The following is a 25,291-nucleotide window of genomic DNA, read 5'->3' as shown; positions in this document are numbered from 1 at the left end:
GGCGCTGCCGTAAAGCCGACCTCTCCACTGTCGCGATGCCGCCGCGTGTCGCGAAATCTAGTGCGCGCGGACCATGGCGGCTCTGCGGCCCGGAAGCAGAGCCCTTCGCCGGCCTCTCTGCCGCTCCTTCGCCGGCGGCGTCGGTCGGCTGGCCGGTGAGCGCGCTACGGAGCGCAGGGATGCTGCGTCCAGCCCGGTAAGCGGGACGCCGGCAGGGAGGGAGGCCGCCAAGCACACCCCACGACGACTGCGTCTGCCCCCGGCCGGCCGATCGTTGTGGCGGGTCCGTTTCGGAACGTGCGAATCTTGCCTGTTCCGGAAGTTAGTTACTGTTTGTATTTACACAACTCTTGAAGTGTGTGTTTTCTGATTTTCGCTTCGTTCAGAAGATTAGTGTTCGTCTTAAAGCGCTGGCTGACTTTATTTTCCTACTTTTAATATGCACGTAGAGTCAAAGATCCACAGTGCATGTCTGCAGCGAGAAAGGAGGCAGGAAAGTTTTGTTATCGTTTTATAATCAATTGTACTATTTTGCGAGAGGATGTTTTGTTTAAGGGAGGCTTAGGTTTTGAATCTGTCAGATGAAAATGCTGACTGGGGCTGCAGATAAAACACTAGACAGTTACTACTAACACTTCGTTTGCCACCAGGCTAATGATAGAGACCGTAGAGCTTGGTCTAAGCAATAATTAAGGAAGGACAAAAAGAGATAATTAAGAGTTGCAAAATGCGCCTGCTGTGTAAAATTTTCATTTCTGCTATGCCGTGTCTAGCATGTTTTTTATTATAACTACGGCTTTGAAGTTGCGTCTTGTCTACAGTTAAGATTTGTTGCCTAGGACCCTGACCTCTGCCTCAGTTCCCTGGCACAAGAAACAAAAAAGCCTTCACGTCTTCTCTAGAAAGTAGAGTTTGCCAGGCAATGGCGGTGGCCCTTGCACACGCCACTAATATCAGCACTCAGGAGGCAGAGTCCGCTGGGTCTCTGTGAGTATAAGGCCAGCCTGGTCTACAGCACGATTTCTAGGATAGCCAAGGCTAAGCAAAGAGAAACCCTGTCTGGGGAAAAACACAGATAGACAGAGAGACAGACAGACAATGCTGTAGTCCTTGGGCAAAACAAAACAGGTGTCTGAAGATGCTTTGGGAGGGAAAAATGTAACTCAGCCAAGAGCTTTTCTCATGATGAGAGTTTTCCCTGACGCCACACACCTGGCTTATAGACTGTTTTTCAGTGTGTGTGGTAGGCGTGCTGTGCACCTTAGAGGACAGCTTTCTGGAGACCTTTCTGTCCATCCTCAGAAGGTTCCAGGGGTAGAACTCAGACTTTCACAGGAAAGCTTTTACCCTCTGAGCTATCTTGCCTGACCTTCCCCAGCCCATCTGGTGAACTAATGCTGGAAAAAAGACCGACAAGGAACAGTCTTTGAAGTTTTGCTGAAGGCATTGTGGCACTTGTAGAAAGGCAAGTTCAGCGGCATGGGGGTTACAAAGTGAGACCCTGTATCAAAGCAAAACAGACAAAAAGTAAGTCTTACTCTGGGCCTGGGTCCTCAGTGTAACACTTTGGCCCTTTGTAGTCCAGGGCAAGCCTTTGCTCCCAACTTCTTGGAAGGAGCAGTGGGGACAACTGTGGCTAAGGGAACTGCTACCAGCCAGAACTCGCCCAATTCTATACTGACTACTGCTATGATTTTAGGATCTAAATGTCCCATTATGATAAATATTGGGCAGCACAAAAGAAAACAGTTTTGCCTCAGGACTATTTCCTATGCCCTGCTACCTTTCTTGTTTCCTGAGTAATTAAATGATTGTAAGACAGATTGTTGCCTTGCAAAGACACTTTGTAAATAACAAGTCTTAAAAGTAGCATTGCAGCTGGGCATGGTGTGGGTGTGGGTGTGGGTGGGGCTTTAACCTCAGCCCTCCAAGGCAGAGGCAGGTGGATTTCTGAGTTTGAGGCCAGCATGGTCTTTGCTACACAGAGAAATCCTACCTTGAAAAACCAACTAACTTGGCTGGAGAGATGGCTCAGTGATTAAGAGCACCGCCTGCTCTTCCAAAGGACCAAGGTTCAATTCCCAGAAACCACATGGCAGCTCACAATTGTCTGTAACTCCGGTTACTCTGATACCTTCATACTAATGCACATAAAATGAAATTAAATAAATTACTAAAAAAGAAAAAAAAAAAAGAAAAGCCAACTTAACCAACCAAATAAATAACATTGCAAACATTTCCTTCAATAAAATAAATCTAATACTAGCTTACTCGGCATTCTTTCTTGCTTGCTTTTTTTCTTTTTGTTTTTGTTTGTTCGTTGGTTTGTTTGTTTTGAGATAGGGTTTCTCTGTGTAGCTTTGGCTGTCCTGGACTCGCATTGTACACCAAGTTGGCCTCAAACTCACAGAAATTCACCTGCCTCTACCTCCCAAGTGCATGTGCCACCACTCCCAGCCTGCATTTTTTTTTTAAAGCTGTCTTGTCTTGGTTTAAGGAGACCCACTTGAGTCCCTATATAACTTCATTACTGTCATTTTACTTTTTATTTTTGTCTTTGACACCGTCTTGTGTATCCCAGGTTAACCTCAGACTTTCTGTGTGGCCAGGGGTAACTTTGACTCCTCTTCTCTGTCTCCATCTTCCACCACGAGGCTAGGTTTATGGAGCCAGGACTGAAACACATCCACCTGCCTCTACACCCCCCACCCCCACCCCCGAGTGCTGGGTGACGGGAGTGCGCCACCACGCCTGGCTGTGAGGGTTTTTATTATATATACATACATACGCGCTCGCGCACACACACACACACATATATAATCTCCAGGCCATGAACTTACCTTTTAAGAAAGGTCTTTAGGGGGCTGGAGAGATGGCTCAGAGGTTAAGAGCACTGCCTGCTCTTCCAGAGGTCCTGAGTTCAATTCCCAGCAACCACATGATGGCTCACAACCATCTACAATGAGATCTGATGCCCTCTTCTGGCCTGCAGGTGTACATGAAGACAGAGTACTATACGTAATAAGGGTCTTTATTGTTACACAAAAGGCACTTTCAGCAAGTTCATTTCTGCATACCAAGCCTCTGATACGATCTAGGAGTGTCTGAAGTCTCAGCCAGGCTTCCTGGTTTGCCAGGTATGTCTAGGTTACGCAAAGGCTCTGTGAATCCTTCAGGAAAACAACTTCATAAACCTCAGATAACAATCACTAGTTACAAAAGGCTACTTCAAAGCCTAGGTGTCCTCACTCAGAATTCATGCCAGATACAGTGGCTCTGCTAAAATTCTCCTACACTCAGATGCACCTGTCTCTGCCTCCCAGGTGCTGGGAATAAAGGCATGTGACATCACTGCCTGGTAAAATTTTACTAATTTAAAAGTTACTTTTTGAGAAAGGATTTTCTCCAAAATCATGTAGCCCAGGGTAGCCTCAGAAGTCAGTGTAGCTGAGGATAGCTTTGAACGTTCATTCTTCCACTTTGGTTTCCAAGTGATAGGATTGTGGGCACGAGGCAGCAGACCTGGCTTGTTTTAACACTTTTGAGGAGTGCCACAGTAGTAATGACATGCCATGTCAGGAGACACGGTTCCAGTGGTGAGCAGGAGACCTGTTCAGTGTACAATTATTCAGGTTTTTCTTTTGTTAATGATGAGGATATAAATGCTGTTTCTTCTTCTCCTCCTCCTCCTCCTTCTTCTTCTTCTTTTTCTTTTCTTTTCTCTCCCCTGAGAGACAGGGTTTCTCTGTGTAGCATTGGCTGTCTTGGACTTACTTTGTAGACCAGGCTGGCCTAGAACTCACATGGATCCACCTGCCTCTGCCTCCCGAGTGCTGGGATTAAAGGCGTGCGCCACCATGCCCAGCGGGATGTAAATGATGTAAGTGTATTTCATTAAACTTTTATTCCTTGGGCTGGAGAGATGGCTTGGTGATTAAGAGCACTAGCAGCTCTTCTAGAAGACCCAAGTTCAGTTCCCAGCACCCACATGGGAGCTGACACCCATCCATAACTCCAGTTCCAGAAGGCCCAGCACATTCTTCTTAGCCTCTGCAGGCACTGCGTGCATGTGATGCACAGATATACACATAGGGAAAATACCTATACACATAAAATAAAAAATCTGTCTTAAAAAACCTCATATCAGGCTGGAGAGATGACTCAGGTTAAGAGCATTGTCTGTTCTTCCAGAGGTTGAGTTCAATTCCCAGCAACCACATGGTGTCTCACAACCATTTGAAATGGAATCTGATTCCCTCTTCTGGTGTCCATGAAAACAGAGAACTGTTACATGAAATAATTTTTTCTGGTCTTTATTTTTTAAAAAAAGACTTATTCATTCACATTACTGGTGAGGCCTGTGTGCTAGGTGAGCTCCTTTAGAATGAGGTTGCTGGTATCCGATGGCAGTGGCAGCCCGGGTGTCTTACGGCTCCTTGGATGCTTGTAACTGCTGGAAGGCGGTGAGGCACAGCCGTCAGCACCCAGCTAGTGGTGGTGATGGAGCAGGTTTCAGCGACTACCAAGGCAGCCTTGCCTCGCCATTGGTGCCTGACCACCAGCACTCAAGCCCCCAGAATAGATGATGAGGCTCAGGCAGCCATGGCGGAGGCATGGCGTGAGTATATGAGAGCAAGCCAACCTTCCTTTTTGTGACTCAGGAACTTACAAACCTTGGGCAGTGGGGAGGGATGTGAGAGCGAATGTGTCGGCTTCGCTGGGGCCTGGGTGCTAGGATACTTGATTTCCATGCAGTGGTGCCGGACTTTGTTTACATGCACTAGCACAGGGTCCTATCACTAGAAGGGGAACACAGTACTTGATTAGCCTGTGGGTGGGGGAAGAACTTCCTGGTACGATTAAAGGTCATTCGCTGAAGGCTAGGATCTCCACAGCATAGGGTGGGGTATTTCTGGAAATCTCCAGGTGTTTGCTGAACAGGTGAAGAAAGAACCCCACAGAGAAAGGGAGTCTGTTGTAATAGACCAGCTCTCTCAGCTATCCAGAAATGCCAGACCTCAACCTTAAAAAGAGGGTTCCACAGAGTGTCCTGTGAGGCCTGTGCAGCCCCATTTCTGAAAAGGAAACATTTTTAAGGGAAAATGGCCTGAGCATGAACTTCAGTTACAAAAAGCCCACAAGCACATGCTTCTGATGTTTACCATCACCCCTAGCAACGGACAGCCAATCAGGGTCAGCCAGGACACCTGGCCTGAGGAAGATGAGGTTGCCTAGCTACTGCTTTGAAAAGCACCTAACTCCTGACCAGAGTCACAGAGCCTTCTTGGGTACTGCCCAATCTTGTAATCACAGCAGAAACTCCCCTTTCTGGCCTTTAAAAGAGGCCTGCAGGTTCCCCTGGGGCGGGGAGAGGGGAGCGGAGGGGAGTCATCATTTTGCTTAAGTGGTTGACTCCAGCATGCTGGAATAAAGACTCTTTGCTTTTACATACGACTTCAGATTCCTAATGGCTTTTGGAATCCTTGAGCTCTCGGCATAACAGCCTAACTTTAAAAAAATTTTTTTAAAAGATTTATTTATTTATTTATTATGCACACAGTGCTCTGTCTGCATGTACACCTGCAGACCAGAAGAGGGCATTAGATTACATTACATCTCTCCAGCCCATGAGTGTTTTTTTGGTTTTTCAAGACAGGGTTCCTCTGTGTAGCCCTGGCTGTCCTGGACTCAGTGTGTAGACCAGACTGGCCTCAAACTCACAGCAATCCACCTGCCTCTGTCTCCCAAGTGCTGGCATTAAAGGTGTGTGCCACCACATCTGGCCCATGAGTGCTTTTTAAAGAGGTTGAGAGTTGGGAAAAGCCACCAATAGGATCCTTGACAGTGTGCTGGATAGTTCTCTGTCAACTTGACAGAGGCTAAAGTCATCTGAGAGGAGAGAACCTCAGTTAAGAAAATGACTCCAAGGGGCTGGAGAGATGGCTCAGCGGTTAAGAGCACTGACTGCTCTTCCAGAGGTCCAGAGTTCAATTCCCAGCAACTACATGGTGGCTCACAACCATCTATAATGAGATCTGATCCCCTCTTCTGGCCTGCAGGTGTACATGCAGGCAGAACACTGTATACATAATAATAAATAAATCTTTAAAAAAAAAAAAATGACTCCAGAGCTGGGCCTGCCTGTTAACCCAGACTGGGGAGGCAGAGGCTGGTGGATCTCTGAGTTCAAGGACAGCCTAGTCTACAAAGAGAGTCCAGGGCAGCCAGACCAAAAGAAGGAGGAAAGAAAGAAAAAGAAGAAGAAAGGCCTCTATAAGATCTGATTGTATGTAAGCCACATTTTATTAGTGACTGACGTGGGACAGACTTGTGGTCCTGGAGGTTTTTGTTTGTTTGTTTTGTTTTGTTTTTTTGGTTTTTGGAGAGGGGGCAGTGTTTCAAGCCAGGGTTTCTCTGTGTATCCCTGGCTGTCCTGGAACTCACTTTGTAGACCAGGCTGGCCTCAAACTCACAGAAATCCACCTTCCTCTGCCTCTCGAGTGCTGGGATTAAAGGTGTGTGCCACCACCTCTGGCTGTTTTGTTTTGTTTTGTTTGTTTGTTTGTTTGTTTTTCAAGACAGGGTTTCTCTGTGTAGCCTTGGCCATCCTGGACTCACTTTGTAGACCAGGCTGGCCTCGAACTCACAGCGATCCGCCTGCCTCTGCCTCCCGAGTGCTGGGATTAAAGGCGTGCGCCACCACGCCCGGCTTGTTTTTTTGTTTTATGAGATGGGTTTACTCTGTAGCCCTGGCTGCCCTGGAATTCACTCTGCAGACCAGGCTGGCCTTGAACTCACAGAGATCCACCTTCCTCTGCCTCCTGAGTGCTGGGATTAAAGGTGTGCACCACCAAGCCAGGCTCGTCGTCTTGGATTCGGTAAGAACACAGGCTGAGTAGGATAAGCCTCGTGGACTATGGACTCTACGTCAGCTCCAGGTTTTGTGAGAGTCCAATATCTCACTGCTTTTTTTTACCCCCCAAGACAGGGTTTCTCTGTGTTAGCCTTGGCTGTCCTGGACTCGCTTTGTATGTGCTCTGTCCTCGGATTGTGGGTGTGTGCCACCACTGTCAGCTGATCATGCTGTTTTATCACAGAAATAGTCACCCTGACTAAGGCAGCACTTGAGTGCCCGGCTAAGCAGGCCTTGGATCTGGAGGTGGTAGGAAAGACAAAGACAATAAAGCAGTGAATATGGAGGAGTCCAGGGAGGAAACCCCTACTCCGGGCAGTTCCGAATGCTTGCCTTTGCAGTTGACATTCCAGATACCAGATTCCTGGTTTGGTTTGGTTTGGGTTTTGTTTTTTTTTTAAGATTTATTTATATATTATGTATACAGCATTCTGCCTTCAGGCCAGAAGAGATTGGTTGTGAGCCACCATGTGGTTGCTGGGAATTGAATTCATAACTTTTGGAAGAGCAGTCAGTGCTCTTAACCTCTGAGCCATCTCTCCAGCCCTTCGTTTGGTTTTGAGACAGGGTTTCTCTGTGTAGCCTTGGCTGTCCTGGACTCACTTTGTAGACCAGGCTGGCCTAGAACTCACAGTGATCCACCAGCCTCTGCATCCCATGCAGAGATGTGTGCCACCACACCTGGCTTGGTTTTTTTCCTTAATTATTTATTTTTATTTTATGTGCATTGGTGTTTTGCCTTCTTGTTTGTCTGTGTGGGGGTGTCAGATCTTGGAGTTTCCGACAGTTGTGAACCCCAGTCCTCTGGAAGAGCAGTCAGTGCTTGTAGCCATCTCACCAGCCCCAAGACAGCAAATTCAGCGACTTGCTGTTTCTATAGTAACCCTTTCCATGCCTGGTGGGACAGGGTCTTTGTGTTGGATGAGTTTGCTTGGCTGGTTTATGTACTGCCTTTGTGCAGGAGGGGCCTGAGGGTCCTAACTCTCAGGTCTCTGAGCGCTCATCTCAGAGGAGCCGTGTAAAGCAAGAAGCCTCTGCAAGTGTGCACCCTCCCTCTTGTTCCCAACCTTGGCTTTGAGCTGCACAGAACTGCCTGGAAGGAGGGACTGTCAGGCTGGCTGCCTCTTGGACATGTTGGCTTCTTGTCTGACTCTTGGCAGGCTCCGTGGCCCGCAGGAGCCTCCCTTCCCACGCACAGCCCTTCTGTCCACGCTTCAGGGAGCCCAGCACTATGTTCTTACTTAAGAACTTAAATTACAGTAATTATTCACACTACAAAGGGAGGCTTTTTTTTTTTTACAAGAGGTTTTTTTTCCTCCCCCCAAGCCTCTTGCTTTCTTTCTTAATAGCAGCTGCTTGGTGAACAAAAATACAAGTATTTTCATGTAGGGAAAGTAGAGAAATTACCTCATCACATTCAAAGAAAAGTATCTCTCAAGGTATTATGAAAAAACCAAACAAGTAGAACATTTGTCTGTGGGTTCACGGTGGAGGCAGGTGACCTGCCACAGGAGATCCGCATGGAGAAGCCACTGCTCTCCTGGACACTCCGTGGCTCACTTGTGTTGGACATGGCAGCTTTATTAATTTTTGAGACAGGGTCACACATCCTTAGCTAGCCTGGAACTATGTAGATTGGGCTGGCCTGGAATTCCTCTTGCCCCTGCCTTCTAAGTACTGTCATTAAGGGTGCACGGGGTGGGACTTCCAACATTTCCTGGTGTGGACAGGACCTGTAAGGAGATGAGGGCTGGGCGTGGCAGTGCACGCCTTCAATCCCAGGGAGCCAGGTGGTGGTGTCTGCCTGTAATACCAGTTCTTGGGAGGCTGAGGGAAAGGGACTGTGAGTCTGGCCCAGGCCATTCATTAGTAGTTCATGTCTGAACAACCAAAAGAAAAAACAACAAAATCAGTATTATAGCTCTTTCAGTTTGGAAAATGATGATCAGATGGATACATTGTAGTCTTTCGGCAGAGTAAGCTGATGAGGACCTGGTTAGTTTTATAGCACCAGCGTCTGGTTTAGTTGCTTGTTAATTCTGTTCATTTCATTAAAGGTCTCAAGATTCTGCCCTCCAGCACAGTCCTGCCATGACTGGATAGGACCCCCAGATAAATACTCGAACCTTCGTCCTGTTCATTTTCACATCCCTGAAAACGAGTCCCCCTTGGAACAAAGGCTCAGAGAACTGAGACAAGAAACACAAGAATGGAACCAGCAGTTCTGGGCCACCCAGAATTTGTCTTTCAATAAGGTAAGTGTGAGATTCAGGTCATCGAGGAAAGAGGACTGTTCACTCAGCCACTTGGGGGCACTAAATCTTTAGCGTTTACATTGTAGCCTTTCTGTTTGGGGTTTGTGTGAGTGTATAGAACATTCTGTCTCTTCTTAAATGGTGTCTTTAGCAGCCAAGTGTAGTGATGTGCATCCCTTCAATCCCAGCATTTAGGCTTCGAAGGCAGGAGGGTCTCTAGTTCAAGGCCAGTCTTCAAGGTTGGAGAGCTCCAGGCTAGCCAGAGATGCATAATGATATCCTGTCCAAAAAAAAAAAAAAGCCTTTAGGAGATTAAAAAGACTGTTTTAAAGCTGCATGTAACTGTGTAGAAGACACCTTGGTCAGTCATAAGTCACAGTTTGAGGCTTCCTGGGAAGAGAGGTAGTAAGGGGCCAGGGCTAGTTCCTGTTCTGAATAATGTTCCTGTTTCTGAGAAGTCTCTGCCATAGATTATTACTTATGAGAGTTCAAGATTTATTTATTTATTTATTTATTTATTTATTATTTTTTATTATTATTTTGGTTTTTCAAGACAGGGTTTCACTGTGTAACCCAGGCTGTCCTAGACTCTTAACTCACAGCAATCTGCCTGCCTCTGCCTGGGATTAAAGGCTTGTGCCACCACGCCCAGCCAAGTTCAAGATTTTTAACAGTTTACTCATAAACTGTAGAGAAACAAGTATAAATATCCTAATGAATAAGAAAATATCAATGTTAATCCTAGCTCTTGGGAGGCAGAGGCAGGTGGATCACTGTGAGTTCGAGGCCAGCCTGGTCTACAAAGCAAGTCCAGGACAGCCAAGGCTACACAGAGAGACCCTGTCTCAAAAAACCCACCAAAAAAAAAAAAAAAAAAAAGAAAATTTCAATGGAGTGTTTGTTGTATTTTGTGAATTTTTTAAAAAAGATTTATTTTATTATTATGTATACAATGTTGTCTGCTTGTTTACCTGCATGCCAGAAGAGGAAACCAGGTTACATTACAGATAGTTGTGAGCCACCATGTGGTTGCTGGGAATTGAACTCAGGACCTTTGGAAGAGCAGGCGGTGCTCTTAACCACTGAGCCATCTCTCAAGCCTGTATTTTGTGAATTTATAAACAGACCATCTTCCAGAATCCATTGAATATCTTGCTTTTAAGTTCTGTTTCAAGCCAGGCATGGTGGCACACACTTGTTATCCCAGCACTCTGGGTCAGGAGTTCAAGGCCAGTGTCCACTACATAGCACGTTTACGTCTTTCCTGGACTACATGAAAAAGTCCTATATCAAGATAAAACTTGAGATGGTTTCAAACCAGCTCTGATGGCAGCTGGAGAGATGGCTCAGTGGTTAGAGCACTGGCTGATCTTCAAGAAGACCAGTCTCAGTCCCCAGCACACACGTGGCAGCTCACAAGTGTCTAACTCTTGTTCTAGGGGGTCTGATGCCTTCTTATGGCCTCCTCAGGCCCTGTGCATGCACGTTGTACACAAACATGCAGACTCATATATACACAAATTTTGTATTTGTTTTTCAAGACAAGGTTTCCCTGTGTATCCTGGCTTCCTGGAAAAGTAAATCTTTTAAAAAATACAGGCTTTACAGTGTGGTGTTTCTCACCAGGCAGTGGTGACGCACACCTGTAATCCCAGCACTCAGGAGGCAGAGGCAGGTGGATCTCTGTGAGTTCAAGGCCAGCCTGGTCTACACAGCCAGTCCAGGACAGCTAGGATAACACAGAGAAACCCTGTTTCCAAAAACCAACTAACTAACCAAACAAAAATATACAGTGTGGTATTTCTCAGGAAATATGCCCCCAGTTTCTCAGCATTGTGCTGTAGCCAGAGAGCGAGCCTCTCTGCTCTTGTTTAGTGCTGGGGATTAAACCGAGGGCTCTGCACTAGGCAGGCGCTCTGCTCCTGAGCTGCAATTCCAGCCCTTTTTAATTTTTATCTTGAAATGAAGTTCTGTTAAGTTGCCCATTGTTAGCATACTGCCTCCAGTCTGCCTAGTAACTGATAACGTCATTAGCTGCCAGCCACTAGGTGTGCCAGCTGCCCAGGATATAAAAAGGGCAAACTTGCCCAGGTGTGGTAGTACACACCTTTAATCCCAGCATTTGGGAGGCAGGGACAGGAAGATCACTGAGTTTGAGGCCAACCTGGTCTACAGAGTGAGTCCAGGACAGCCAAGGATGCATAAGAAACCTTGTCTCAAAAAACCAAAAAAAAAAAAAAAAAGAAAGAAAGAAAGAAAAGGACAAACTCATCCTGTGTCTCTCTTATCCCTCTCTTGCTCCTCCTCTTCCTCTTGCTGTCTCTGTCTCTGTCTCTCTGGGATGCCCCTTCCCACACTCACATAACACATTTCACCGTGTTATCTCTTGTCTGGCATTTCAAATCATTACACCCGTGGGGCTTCAAACTCTTGTCACTCCTGCCCCAGCCTCCTGAGCAGCTAAGGTTACAGGGTTGCCCCACCTCTCCTAGCTAAGAACACAGTTGTTTGGGTTTTAATATTTTTTAAATTAATTTTGATTTTTTGAGACAGGGTCTCATGTAGCCCAGGGTGGGCTCAAACTTACAGTTGAGGATGACCTTGACCTCCTGATCCTCCTGTCTCCACCTCTGTCAGGAGTGTGGGCTGTACTAAACACCTGGCTAAGAGAGTTCTGATGGTCACCTTTCAGGAAAAAGAAGAATTCATTTACTCAAGACTGCAAGCTAAAGGCTCAGGGCTGCGGACCGAGTCAGGTTAGTGCATGTGCGCCGCGTCAGTGTTGCAGAGTTAAGGGGAAGCACAGGGCAGGCCGCCTCTGTCTGTCTGTACTGTGTCCCTCACTGCCCTTCCTGAGGTATGTGTGCATCAGGCTCCCACAGGCTCCAGCTCTTTCCCCTCGCTCCTTTCTTCAGGTGATGTCAAAGTCTCTCAGAGCTTACATCTTCCTTCCTTTGATTTTCCTTTCTTGTGTCGTGCTGGGTATAGAATCCAGAGCTTTGAGCATTCTGAGTAAACACCGAGCCATTGGGCTGCCCAGCCCTGTCCTTCTGATGAGTGACTTCTCCTGAGGTCAGGGGCCTCTGTAATCTCCCAGCTCTTCCTCCTGATTCCCGAGTTAGTTGTCAAGTCAGAAAGCAGGAGCCGTGTGGTAGCTTCTCCTAGACCAGTGCTTGGCTTCCCTGCCCTGTAGTCGTTGTTGAAGCTCGGGCCCTTGTCGCTTCCCTGTCCACTGCAGCAACTTCTCGGGTTTTCCCAGCTTCCGGCCTTTTTGTTTTTCGTTTTCGTTTCTTGGATCTCTGTGCAGCCCGGCCTGTCTCATAACTCTGTAGATCAGGCTAGCCTTGAACTCACAGAGATCGGCCCGCCGCTGGGATTAAAGTCAGGTGCCACCACAGCCAGCCCCGCCAGCTTCTGATCTTTAGGAAGCTAGCATCGTCTTTTCTGTAAGGGCCTTTGTGGTTATCTGGGCACCTGTGGTCACCATCCAGCCTGCTGTGAAGCATGCACAGTAACCACGCGTGGGTTCTAAGAAAACCTAATTTACTTTTGTTTTGTTTTGTTTTTTGAGACAGGGTTTCTCTGTGTATCCTTGGCTGTCCTGGAGTCACTTTGTAGACCAAGCTGGCCTTGAACTCACAGGAATCCGCCTGCCTCGGCCTCCCGAGTGCTGGGATTAAAGGCATGTACCACCACTGCCCAGCAAAAACCTAATTTACAAAAAGTAGATTTGACCTCTAAATGTCCTGTCAGCCCTGCTTAAACTCATTCTTTGCACCGTAGCTACACAATTCTGCCTCAGGTGTACGCCAATCAGGTGCTCTGTCTAAAGGCTTTGCTTGTTGTTGAGACTGTCTCACTATGTAGCCCTGGCTGTCCTGGAACTCTCTCAAACTCAGATGTGGGGCTGGAGAGATGGCTCAGACTGGCTGCTCTTCCAAAGGTCCCGGGTTTAATTCCCAGCAACCACAATGTGGCTCACAACCATCTATAGTGAGATCTCGTGCCTTCTTGTGGGTGGATATGCAAGCAGAGCACTGTATAAATAAATCTTAAAGCCGGGCGTGGTGGCGCACGCCTTTAGTCCCAGCACTCGGGAGGCAGAGGCAGGTGGATCTCTGTGAGTTCGAGGCCAGCCTGGTCTACAAAGTGAGTCCAGGACAGCCCAGGCTATACAGAGAGACCCTGTCTTGAAAAACCAAAAATAAATAAATAAATAAATAAATAAATCTTAAAAAAAAATGACATTGTTTGGTAAGTGGATGCCTACTGCCAAAATAGACAGCCTAGAACCTTTAACCCCTCGAGCTGAGTTTGTCCCTGGGTTAACATGCCCTCACTCTCTGCTAACCCCAGCCTGTCCTGGTTGCCTGTAGAAGAAAGGCTGAGGGGTGGTAGTCTGGATGCCCCACTTATACAGCAGATGAGGGTGCTGTATCCTGTCACTTAGTGTGGGGGTGAGCGGTGGGTCAGCTGACCCTGACTGAGGACCAGGCACTTTGCTGAGTCCTTCATGTATGTCAGTCACAAAGACCAAACACTGTCAGAACAACCTGAGGCTTAACTGGGGGTGAGTGCACCAACCCAAGACCACACATTGAAACAGGAGGTTAGACTCTGCCCCAGGGAATCTGCACCGAAGACCTTGCAGACCTTAGCAGCTCTCAGTTCAGCCTCTTTTGGCCGTGTGTGTGTGTGTGTGTGTGTGTGTGTGTGTGTGTGTGTGTGTGTGTGTGTGTGACTGTGCATGTGTGTCTATCTGTTGTGTATCTGTGTGCTCCCTCTCTCAAACACACATGTGTAAAGGGCCATCAGATGGTGGTGTCAAGTCAGCTCCTGCTTGGTCTTGGATTATAGACTAGCCATTCTTCTAACAGATAGGAGAATCATTTTGACTCCTGTGAACAGGACAGTCCTATTGGTGACTCTGCTCTATATGGAGAGACTGGCCTTAAGTAACATTTCATAATTAAGTTGCCAGTGAAAACAGACTGTGAGGGAAGTGCAGAGCCCCACACTGGCCGTGTTCAGAGTCAGTGCAGGACACAGAGTCCCATGGGCAGGGCACCAGGGTTAATAGGGGGTTTGGAGACTGCTCAGCATGGCTGTCAAGTTCCTCCCCGCATGACAGCCCCGGGGAGATTCATGTCAGCTAGCTGGACGCAGTTGCTTCATATGTCTACACATTAAAACGCCATGTTCTGTCAAGGTTAAACAAGGAGTTAGCAGGCTGTATCAGTTGAAGTGGGGGAGCCGGGCGTGGTGGCGCACGCCTTTAATCCCAGCACTTGGGAGGCAGAGACAGGAGGATCACTGTGAGTTCGAGGCCAGCCTGGTCTACAAAGCAAGTCCAGGATAGCCAAGGCTACACAGAGAAACCCTGTCTCAAAAAGCCAAAAAAGACCAGTTGAAGTCGGGGAGAGGGCTGCCGTGAGATAGCTCAGTTGTCCAGAACACACATGTTTTGAGAAACATTTAACATGTGGGGCTCTGTAGAGGCAGAGGAGGCCTCTCTAGTAAGTTGTACTGGAAAAATAAATTACTTTTTAAAAAAAGATTTATTTATTTGTTTATTTCATATTATACAGTGCTCTGCCTGCATGTGTGCCTACACACCAGAAGATGGCACTAGATCTCATTATAGATGGTTGTGAGCCACCATGTGATTGCGGGGAATTGAACTCAGGACCTCTGGAAGAGCAGCCAGAGCACTTAACCTCTGAGCTATCTCTCCAGCCCAGTAAGTTACTCTTGATGCAAAAGAAAATATTTATATTTATTCCTCTCACAATACACATTCCAAATAATTTTTTTAATGATTGGGTATCAGTTGCTGATAGACTTCAGAGTTAAATCCAGAGCAGTGCATGATGGTGCACGCTCTTAATCCCTGCACTCGGGAGGCAGAGGCAGTTGGCTCTCTGTGGGTTCGAGGACAACTTGGTCTACAAATAGTTTCAGGACAGCCAGGGCTACACAGAGAAACCCTGTTCTCAAAAAAACAAATGTCAACAACAAAAAATTCATGGGCTAGAGAGATGTTTAAGAGTACTGGCTGTGGGGCTGGAGAGATGGCGCAGCGGTTAAGAGCACTGACTGCTCTTCCAGAGGTCATGAGTTCAATTCCCAGCAACTACATGGTGGCTGACAACCATCTATAATGTGATCTGATATGCACTGTATACATAATAAATAAATCTTAAAAATAAATAATAAAAATAAATAAATTTAAAAAAAGAGTACTGGCTGTTCTTTCAGAGGACCAGGGTTCAATTCCCAGCACCCACATGGCAACTTACACCTGACTATTACTCCAATTCCAGGGTTTCTGACACACTTGCAGGCAAAACACCAGTGTATATTAAAAAAAAAAAAAGACCCAGTTTTGTAAGTGGATGGGACTTAGGTCCACAATCCTCTTTGAAAGCACATGTGCCGTGACCAGGAGGCCTCCTATTAGTCTCCACATCCTAAAGATTATGCCACCTTCATCTTTAGGATACAGGAGACACCAGCAGCTTGGGAACTGAACGCCTCTAACGGCAGGACTCCAGTGGGAGCCGGCAGTTGCAGGAGATGCAGAGGTCCTGGGGCATGGGGAGCAGGGCCCGGCAGTGGCTGTCCTCAGACAGTAGGACCAGAGCCATGCTAGGACTGTGACCTTTGTTCTTAAAATCCTCTCCTGCGCCATCTTGCCTTTCTCCTGCTTTGCGTAATCTGGCGCTTCTCCTCCCTGTTTCTGTCTCCGTCCAGTGATGCCAACCCCCAGGCCAGCTTCCAGCCATGCTGGGCCCAGCATCAGCAGACAGAGATGGGGCTGTGCTGAAAGATCCTGGCTGCTGCCATGGCAACGCAGGATGAAGGAGGCCCAGAGGGACGGCCAGACAAAGGGGTCAGTGTCCAAGAAATACACACAGTTCATCATGGATAGCAGATGGGTGGGGTTTGTAGCCAAGGTGACATGGACCATCTGTACTTTTAAATAGGTGCCAACAAATTTGCCTTAATAACACCACCTGTGGACAAATGCAGAGTACTCGAGGAGGAAGCTTTAAACAGACAGGGCATCTCAAGCAACAAGGTGTCAGCCTGCACTTTATGAATTCATAGGAAAGTTTTCATCAACACTCAGTCCAGGTGGTCTTGCTTTGGTGGCAGCCTGAAGTCCCTTTTCTGGAAGATAGCAAGCAGTGGCCATGATGTCCTTATGTGGTGACCAGTGAGTTCAGCAACTTTTCCTTCCAGGCTTTCTTTATAATTGGAAGGTGGGGATGTCTAGATGCCCAGCTATTGCAGCCGGCCGCCTGCTGGCTGAATGTTCTGCACGTTCTGTGGCACCGCGGGAATTTCACTGACTGACTTCAAGTGCAGAAAGCCTTGGTGCCAGGAGGGAGTTGTTCTCTTTCTGTGACTGCACAAGTGCTTGTGCTCCAGAAGAGAGGGCTCCGTGGAGACAGATCGAGTTCTCAGACGGCACTTGTGAGACACCCACGCGTTTCCAGTGATGATGTAATGAATCGAGTTTTCCCTCTCTGTCCCTCCAGTGAGGCTCCCTCCTCCTCCTTCCTCCCTGTTCCCCTGCTCTTCTTTTTACCCCCCTCCCGGCTCCCATTTGCTTTATGTTCAATAACAAGAGACAGGGATGGTGGGGGGAGCGGGAATGGCGGAGCCCTGCTGTCTGACCACGGGCTTGAGGGTGTTCTGGCCATGGGGCCCTAGGCCTGCCTGAGAGCTCTTTGGGCAAGCATCAGGTGTGGGCAGCGCTGCCTGCCTCCACCCTGCACTTCTCTTCCTTGTGTGCTGCAGTGGTGACGTCCTATCTGGTCCCTCTCACCTCTGCCACTGCTGCCAGAGAAGCCTGTGTGAGTCTCCTGTGCCGAGTGTTTGCTAGATGAGGAAATCGCTGTAGGGAGGATGCAGTTTGAGTCTCCATGGCCTGTCCCTCCAGTGAAGCGGCTTGTGCTGCTGTTGCCAGGGGAACCGCTTTCCTGTTTTGACGGTCCCTCCCTTGTTATGAAAGGCCCAGAGATGATGCTGGAGAAGAGGGAACTCCCTTCTCTAGGGATCAGTGAGGGTTGCCGCCCTGGAAGCTTCTCTGCACTGGGCTCCGTCCTGGTGCCCTCCAGTCTGACCCTGGTTTCCCCCACCTTCCTGTGTCTGTTCTTTGAGACCTTCTCTGAGGGCCTTTGGTGTTCCTTACCTCTCAGGTGGTTGGTGCTTCCCCCTTCACCTGAGTAGCATCTTCACAGGGGCATCCACTGGCCACTGGGATGGGGCGGGAGGAGCAGAACTGTGGTCCTGCCCTTTGGGGACTGACAAGCCAATGGGCCAGGGTCGGCACACTTCTAGCACATGGACACTTGGAGGAAACTAGCACGGAATCAGGGAGGCGAGTGGGCACCTGTCAGTGTGTGTCTCCTCAGAAGAGTCCTCTAGGTGGAGGGAACAGCAGGAAGGCAGAGTCAGAGACTAACACGTGTGGATAAAGTGCTTTGTGTGGTCAGCACAGTGCACAACAGTGCAGAACTCCAGCCAGTGCTCCCAGCACTCAGGGAGGCAAAGGCAGCCAGATCTTTGAGTTCTAGCCTGGTCTACAAAGCTAGTTTAGGACAGCCAGGGCTACACAGAGAACCCTTTCTCAAGAAACCAAACAAAAATAACTAAGCAGTGCTGAGCTCCTAACAAGGGCTTGCTTCTTCCACATGCTCTGTACATTAGCAGGCATGCATAGCACACATGGCATTGTCTGCACCATGGAGTAAACTGAGGCATAGAAGGTGGCAGATCACCTACACCCGCCTAATAAGAGGTGGGCTGAGGTTGAACACAGAGTGCAGCTGTGGAGTTGATCCAGTCTCCCGCTCAGTCTTGAGTCATCCTCAGCATCGGACTGTCCAGGCACAGGGGTAGGAGGCTGGGGGGGAAGGTTGGGGGAAGGGGGGTTACTTGTTTTATGTACATTGATATTTTGACTGCATGTATATCTGTGCAAGTGTTGAAACTCCTGGAACAGGAGTCACAGACAATTGTGAGCTGCCATGGGGATGCTGGGACTTGAACCAGAGTCCTCTGGAAGACCAGTCAGTGCTCTTACCCACTGAGCCCCACTTCAGCCCCAGCTGTGCGCATCTCTGTCAGTATCCTGTCGGCGTGTGCTGGCTTGATGGCCTCTTCCCTCTTTCCTGTCCCCACCTGTACTGTCTAAGGCACTGTCTGCTGTAGGCAGGTCTGCGGGAGGGACTAGCATTGCAGCCCTACCTGAAGGAGAAGAGTGGCCTCGTGGGATGCATGCCCATGCCCCGTGGTGGTGGTGGTGGCAGCTCCTCAGCTTCAACGTCAGCGTGCCCCATCCGTCGTTCACTCTCTGCTTCCATGGACTCACACTCCCTTGCCCTCTCAGGGTACCTGAGAATGGCCTCTGGGCCAGCAGCCGCCCAGGGCTGTTTGAGTTGTCATGAGTAGATTAGCCCTGAAAATGGCTACCACCCACCAGATGAAGCATCAGAGAGGGTCACCCACCCTAGTGCAGCTGTCCCCAGTGCCTCAGTGTGTGCTTGCCATCTCAGAGTACACACCGCCTTCCCCAAGGATGGGTTGATTGTTGCTGACATGATTAAATTTATCTCTGGGCCCAGGGTCTGCCCGTCTATGACAGTGCTGCATGGCTCCATAGCAAGTTTTGAAATTGAGAAATGTGAGCCTTTTCCCTTTGTTCTTTTGTTTGTTTTAGTTTTTGAGACAGAGTTTTTCTTTGTAGCCTTGCCTGCCCTGGACTCACTGTGTAGACCAGGTTGGCCTTGAACTCATGGAAATCACTGTCTCTGCCTCCTGAGTGACGGCTAACTTTGTCCTGCCCTCTCACCCACATTGTTTTGACTCCTAAATTCATTGACTTTCCATTTGAATTATAAGATTTTGTTAGTATTTACAGAATAAACAAAAAGCCCCATCAAGGAAGAGGGAAAGCCAATTGTGGCTTTGATGGGGATTATGTTGAATCTGCTAGTTGGAGAGCAGTGCCTGTGGTTTTTTGTTGTTCTTGGCTTTGTTTTGTTTTGAGAAAGGGTTTCTCTGTGTCACTCCAGCTGTCCTGGAACTTCCTCTGTAAACCAGACTGGTGTGAACTCAGCTACCCTAATGCCTCTGTCTCATGCGTGCACCACCACACCCAGCGACAACTGGTATTTATGTGTTGATCTTCTATAAGTTTGTTGAATGTATTAACTTTTGTTTTGTTTTGTTTTATGTTTTTTGTTTTTCGACACAAGGTTCCTCTGTGTAAGGCTGTCCTGGAACTCTCTTTGTAGACCAGTCTGGCCTCGAACTCACATTGATCAGCCTGTCTCTGCCTCCGAGTACTGGGATTAGACATGTGCCACCACACCCGGCCGAATGTATTAACTTTTTACATACATATATGTGTATGAGCATTTTGCCAGCCTGTATATATCTGCATTATATGCATGCCTGGTGACCTCAGAGACCAGGAAAGGGCTTCAGATACCCTGGAATTGGAGTTATAGACAGTTGTGAGCCTCCATTTGAATCTGGGTCCTCTGTGGGGTTTTTTTGTTTGTTTGGTTGGTTGATTTTGTTGGTTGGTTTTTGGTGTTTCGAGACAGGGTTTCTCTGTGTAGCCTTGGCTGTCCTGGACTGGCTTTGTAGACCAGGCTGGCCTCGAACTCACAGTGATCCACCTGCCTCTGCCTCCCGAGTGCTGGGATTAAAGGTGTGCGCCGCCATACCTGGTGCTTTTGGGTTTATTTTGTTTTTTTTTTTTTAACCTGGGTCCTCGGGAAGAGCAGCAAGCACTGTTAACTGCTAAGCCACCTGTACACAAACTTACAAACACACACACACACAATTAAAATAAAATAGAATCTTTAGCCAGGCATGGTGGCACATGCCGTTGGTCCTAGCACCTGGAAGGCAGAGGCAGTTGGATCTATGTGAGTTTGAGGCCAGCCTGGTTTATAGCATGAGTTCAAGGATAGAAGAGAGCCGGGTGGTGGTGGCGCACGCCTTCAATCCCAGCACTCGGGAGGCAGAGGTAGGCGGATCGCTGTGAGTTCAAGACCAGCCTGGTCTACAAAGTGAGTCCAGGACAGCTAGAGCTACACAGAGAAACCCTGTCTACAAACAAACAAACAAACAAACAAACAAACAATCAAAAAAGGATAGAAGGGCTACACAGAGAGAAACTCTGTCTTCCCCGCTCCAAAAGAATCTTTAAAATCTTTTATTTATTTATTTATTTATTTATTTACTTACTTACTTACTTACTTGTAGGGTGGGAATGGTGTTCTTAACATAATCTCACTAGTTTGATTTTACCAATAAAGACTTGGGAACCAGGTGCTGGGGGAAAGCCTTCTGCTCAGAGGCGTAGAGGAAGTACCCAGCTGACCTTCCTCAGCCCACATCCCAAGAGGGAACAGTAACCGTCTTTCCCGTGCCATCTCCAAAGATCCCTCCCTTCCGCTTCCTGTGCGTCTCTATGCATCCCCTGACTCCCTCTTACTCCCTATGGTTTTTTTCTCTTTACTCCCTGTCGATTGGTTGCTTGTTCCATCTCTTGGCCTAGGATTAACTTTATTTAATCCTATTTACAATATTCAAGCGGAGAACTCTTGGATTAAAGGTGTGTGCTAGGGCAGAGCCACACCACAGCTAGATACAGGTTTTTCCAATAAATAACACACTCTCAGGGTTGACAGTGTGATTAAATGTCCTGCACCAGGGTGGTTCACATGCCTTGGCAAGCATGTGGAGGTCAGGCGACAGTTAATGGGAGTTGATTCTCTCCTTTGACCTTCTGGGTCCCAGGGATTCAACTCAGGTCTTCAGACTTGGCACCAAGTGCCCCTGGGTTTTGGATACTTTAAGACAGGGTCTCCTATAACCACAGTTCTGGGGTTATGAGTGTGCGTGCGTCACCACAGCCAGCTTCTTTTGTGTCACATTTAAGTTGTAACTTACTTCTAGGTCAGAGAGCAACCCTGGATGCAGAGGAGATGGCTGACTTTTATAAGGAGTTTCTGAGCAAGAATTTTCAGAAGCACATGTGTTATAACCGGTAAGTGCTCACATCTCCCGCTAGTTCACCTAGCACGTCCATAGCATGGTGTCTCCTACCTTAAGTTAACAGCTGTGCTGCTTTCAGTGGAAGTGGAAGTTATGTGATTTTGTGGTTTCACTTTTTGCAGTTTTAACTAAACTTGTCAGCCTCACTGTGTGCACAGTACCCACAGTGCCTCAGTGCGTGCACAGTACCCACAGCGCCTCCGTGCGTGCACAGTACCCACAGCGCCTCAGTGTGTGCACAGGACCCACAGCGCCTCAGTGCGTGCACAGGACCCACAGCGCCTCAGTGCGTGCACAGGACCCACAGTGCCTCAGTGCGTGCATAGTACCCACAATGCCTCAGTGCGTGCACAGGACCCACAGCGCCTCAGTGCGTGCACAGGACCCACAGTGCCTCAGTGCGTGCATAGTACCCACAATGCCTCAGTGCGTGCACAGGACCCACAGCGCCTCAGTGCGTGCACAGGACCCACAGTGCCTCTGGGCCTTACATCAGTGAGTAGGCCCTGAAGGACGTTCCTTGAGTGTCTTTCGTGGAAGTATAGGGTCAATTGAGATGTTGTCTGGGTGGGAACAAGGAAGTCAGTGGAGATCAAGGGCCACAGGACAGCTATAGAGGGTCCAGCAAGGAACCTGCAACCCAGGGTGAGTCAGTCAGCCCCCCAAAACAATCCACGCAGAGGGTTACAAGATGTCACTGTACACACATGTCTGTTAGTACTCAGAAAGCGCCTGGGTCTGTTCTGGTTTCCTAAGGCTACACATGGGAAAGATTCCCTGCCCTGTGCCAGCAGCAATGAAAGGTAACCACATTTTAACACATCTAAAGGACTGTCATGGAGCTGGACTTTTGGCTACTTTATTGAATTCTTTTGTCCCTTCCCTCCCCCCAACATTAGGAGAGAAAGAAAATTAGAGAGGAAAGGGGCTCCAGCAGACTACTTCCTGCTGGTTAGGGGCTTGGAGTTTCTTGGGGTGAGTTTGATCTTCAACATCAGGGTATCCCCAGCTAGCAGCCAGCAATCAGCAAACGGCAGCAGGGGAGCAGCAGCTGCCACAGGCCCTCTCAGGGCTCTCATATTTATACCCTCTGAAGAGTTCCCAGAATTCCAGATATAAACTATCTGGAGCTGACAAAATCATACCCCTGCCAGAGCACAGACAAATCATAGTCAGCTGCTGTGATCAGTCAGAAGCAGCCCATATCCCACACCTGGGATTAAAACAAAAACATATTTACATAACATTTCTATGTTTGTAAAGAACCCAAAATTCGCCAGGTGTGATTTCTTACTACACACTCAGGCTGGTCAGTGGTGACGCACACTTTTAATCTCATCACTCAGGAAGCAGAGGCAGGTGGATCTCTGTGACTCTGAAGCCAGCCTGATCCACAGATCAAGTTCAGAACAGTCAGGACTATACAGATAAATAAACCCTGTCTAAAACAAACAAAGGAACACTTAGAAATAGGATGAGCGGAGCCAGGCATGGTGGTGCACCCCTTTAGTCCCAGCACTCAGGAGGCAGAGGCAGGTGTATCACTGCAAGTTCGAGGCCAGCCTGGTCTACAAAGAGAGTCCAGGACAGCCAAAGCTACACAGGGAAACCCTGTCTCAAAAAAAGTAAGAAAGAAAGAGGACAAAGTGATTGTTTCCCTAATGGCAGATAGCTCTAGACACTTGTCATCCCTGGCTGCTGAAACTACCTGGCAAAGAAAACTGTGGGATTTGAATGACGACAGGTCAGGATGGCACGCCCTGTGCATGTCCTCACCATATGCAGTGGGGCAACCCAGAACCCAGTGTGCCGCAGGAGGAAGTACAGCCCACGCCTGCACGGTGTGCTCATGAGAGGTGTGGTTATACTGTGGTCGGGCTTCTGAATCTTAAGTATCAGTTCATAGGCAAAAGGCAAAGGGGTGTGCATATGTGGGGTGGCTGCCGAAGTCATTGTCAGCCCAGCCCAGAGTATTGGGAGCTCTGTACAGTGTCCAGGCCTGAGCTCTGTGGACAGGTGTCTAAGGCAGATGGGATGGTTGTGTCTACGAGTTAGCCTATCATCCTGTCCTATTAGTGGTCTTTTTTTTTTTTTTCTTACCTGTTTTATTTGTTCACTTATTTTTGAAACAAGGTCTCATATATAGGCCTGGCTGCCTTGAAACTTGCTGTGTAGACCAGTCCTCTGTTCCAGGAGTGCTAGAGTTAACAAGCAGATGTCGCCGTGCTTGGTTCTTTCTTGTTACTGTTGTTATTTGGTGGTTGGTTTGCTTTTGGTTTGAGACAGGGTTTCTCTGTGTAGGCCTACTTACTTCCATTTCCCAAGAGCTGAGTGAGATTAAATCTGAGGTTTTTAAAAAAAGAGTTTTGGGTTTTGTTGTATCTGGTAAAACAGTTAAGATGCAACTTGAGATTTGCTTTAAAATACAGCAGTGACAGGGCGAGGTGTGGCCAGAGTGTCAAGACCGCAGAGATCACGGGTGATCCTGGAGCCTGGATGAGGGCAGCCGAGCACAGAGCTGCAGGTCAGCCCTGGACTGTAGGCTCAGTGTGTTCCTGACCTAGTTAGTCACTCAGCCACATGAGCTTGTGGACAGAGCGCAGCTGCCCCCTACAGGCTCTGTGTGTACGATGCTCTCAGGAGGCTGTTTCAGCACAGGAAGGGAGGCCTGGCTGGCTTTCTGCCCAAACGAGCAGATCAGATCATCTGCGTGGCAAGAGCAGTGTGGCGCGCTCCTTGGCCTGAGACTTGGAGTCGCCCTTGCTGTCCACAGCCTTTCCTGTTTCCTTAGGGTACTGCTGTCGGCGGAGTGACGTTCATGTAGATGGAGCTGGTTTGTGCTGTCCTAGCAGAAGTGGCTCAGGGCCTGGAATGCTGGTGCTTTGTTGGCGGCTTTGGGGTAGCAGGGGCTTGTACCCAGGGTCTGAGATGTGCCCTGCCTCCATGCAGTAAGCTCTCCAGAGCTGCCACCAGTGGGTGGGCTTCCACGAGTGACTTAGAGGCAGCAGCTGTGTATTTTCTTTGAACAAATTCCAGCAGGGTGTGTATGAGAGGATCCTGCCACTCAGGAGAAGGATTCAGAGCCTCGTGACTAATCAGCTCCTGCTGTGGAGCACTTGGGCTGTGTGCTGCCATACAGATCAGACCAAGGCAGGCCTCTCCCCCACTCTACCCCCCAGGCCCCTGGAAAGCCTGAGTCTTCATCACTGCCTGACTAGGGTTCTGAAGGGTCTTAGGAAGCCTTCAGTAAAGGCCACAGGAAGGTTGGAGCCTTCCATACTTAGGGAAGGTAGCTCTCTCTCTATGTGTATGGCCAGTTGGTTGGAGGTAGTGAGTCAGGTGCCCACTGTCGCGCGCAGCCTTCGCCGACAAAGGAGATGCAGCAACTCAGGATTTTTCTGACGGTGATTTTATTGTTACAGCTCTTCTTGATGGCAGACGGAGAAAAAGGACCCTGCCCCAGAAAACCCGATGCTTATATAGGGAATTCAGGGGCGTATAGGGGCGTGTCCTCTTGTCATTGGTGCTCCAGAGAACACCCAATTAGCATATTGTTGCGTAAGCAGGTGACGTCATTGCGCATGCGCACTGGCCACAAGGGCTTCCAGGAGACAGGGAACCAGCGCCGGCTCCCGACAGCCCACACCTCCCTGGAGCTGCTATTGGTCAGGCCCTGTCCCTGCAGTTGACCAGAGTGTCTTTTTCTCTGTAGAGACTGGTACAAGCGTAATTTTGCCATCACTTTCTTCATGGGGAAAGTGGCCCTGGAGAGGATGTGGAGCAAGCTGAGGCAGAGACAAAAGAAGACAGGCAGTTAGGAGCCCTCTGGGACGTGGCCCACCAGCACCCAGATCCATCTGTGAGGGCTCTGGAAACTGTGAGTGAGTCCCTGGGCCTGTGTTCAGAGCTTTCCTGACTGCATCCCCAGATGGCGGCTTCTCATCGATACACTGTATATTTATTATCTGTGTCTTGAATTATACCAATTCAGAATACAACAATGTAAAAATGTGAATAAAGTTTGACTGCAAGAATTTAA

At 48.4% G+C, this 25,291-nt stretch overlaps 1 protein-coding gene across 4 annotated transcripts; it reads left to right on the top strand.

Annotated features, from left to right (window-relative positions):
* Positions 1–63: 63 nt before the first annotated feature.
* COA8 (cytochrome c oxidase assembly factor 8) lies at positions 64–25,291 on the top strand. 4 transcript variants are annotated; one of them, XM_084791993.1, is made up of 7 exons: positions 64–196; positions 8,971–9,168; positions 11,861–11,924; positions 15,922–16,060; positions 16,155–16,249; positions 21,154–21,244; positions 24,965–25,291. In XM_084791993.1, exons 1-7 carry the CDS (start codon positions 74–76, stop codon positions 25,068–25,070), a joined length of 816 nt encoding a protein of 271 aa, XP_084648119.1. In that variant the 5' UTR covers positions 64–73; the 3' UTR covers positions 25,071–25,291. The 4 variants fall into 4 exon arrangements, 3 of the variants coding, with proteins under 3 accessions (XP_084648119.1, XP_084648120.1, XP_084648121.1); XR_014780957.1 differs by lacking the exon at positions 16,155–16,249 and having other exon boundaries at positions 24,965–25,105; XM_084791994.1 differs by lacking the exons at positions 15,922–16,060; positions 16,155–16,249.

This window comes from Acomys minous (assembly GCF_964271855.1).
Source record: "Acomys minous genome assembly, chromosome: 8".
NCBI lineage: Eukaryota > Metazoa > Chordata > Mammalia > Rodentia > Muridae > Acomys > Acomys minous.
Note: the sequence above shows the minus strand (reverse complement) of the source record. Positions and strands in the feature narration are given on the sequence as shown.

What these genes read in the sequence shown, in the direction of transcription:
- COA8 (XM_084791993.1), top strand. Translation starts at nt 74, where the DNA reads ATGGCGGCTCTGCGGCCCGGAAGCAGAGCCCTTCGCCGGCCTCTCTGC. An exon ending in AGGGACGGCCAGACAAAGGG is followed by an intron (nt 16,061 to 16,154) that starts GTCAGTGTCCAA and finishes ACTTTTAAATAG; the next exon opens with GTGCCAACAAATTTGCCTTA. An exon ending in AGGGCATCTCAAGCAACAAG is followed by an intron (nt 16,250 to 21,153) that starts GTGTCAGCCTGC and finishes ACTTACTTCTAG; the next exon opens with GTCAGAGAGCAACCCTGGAT.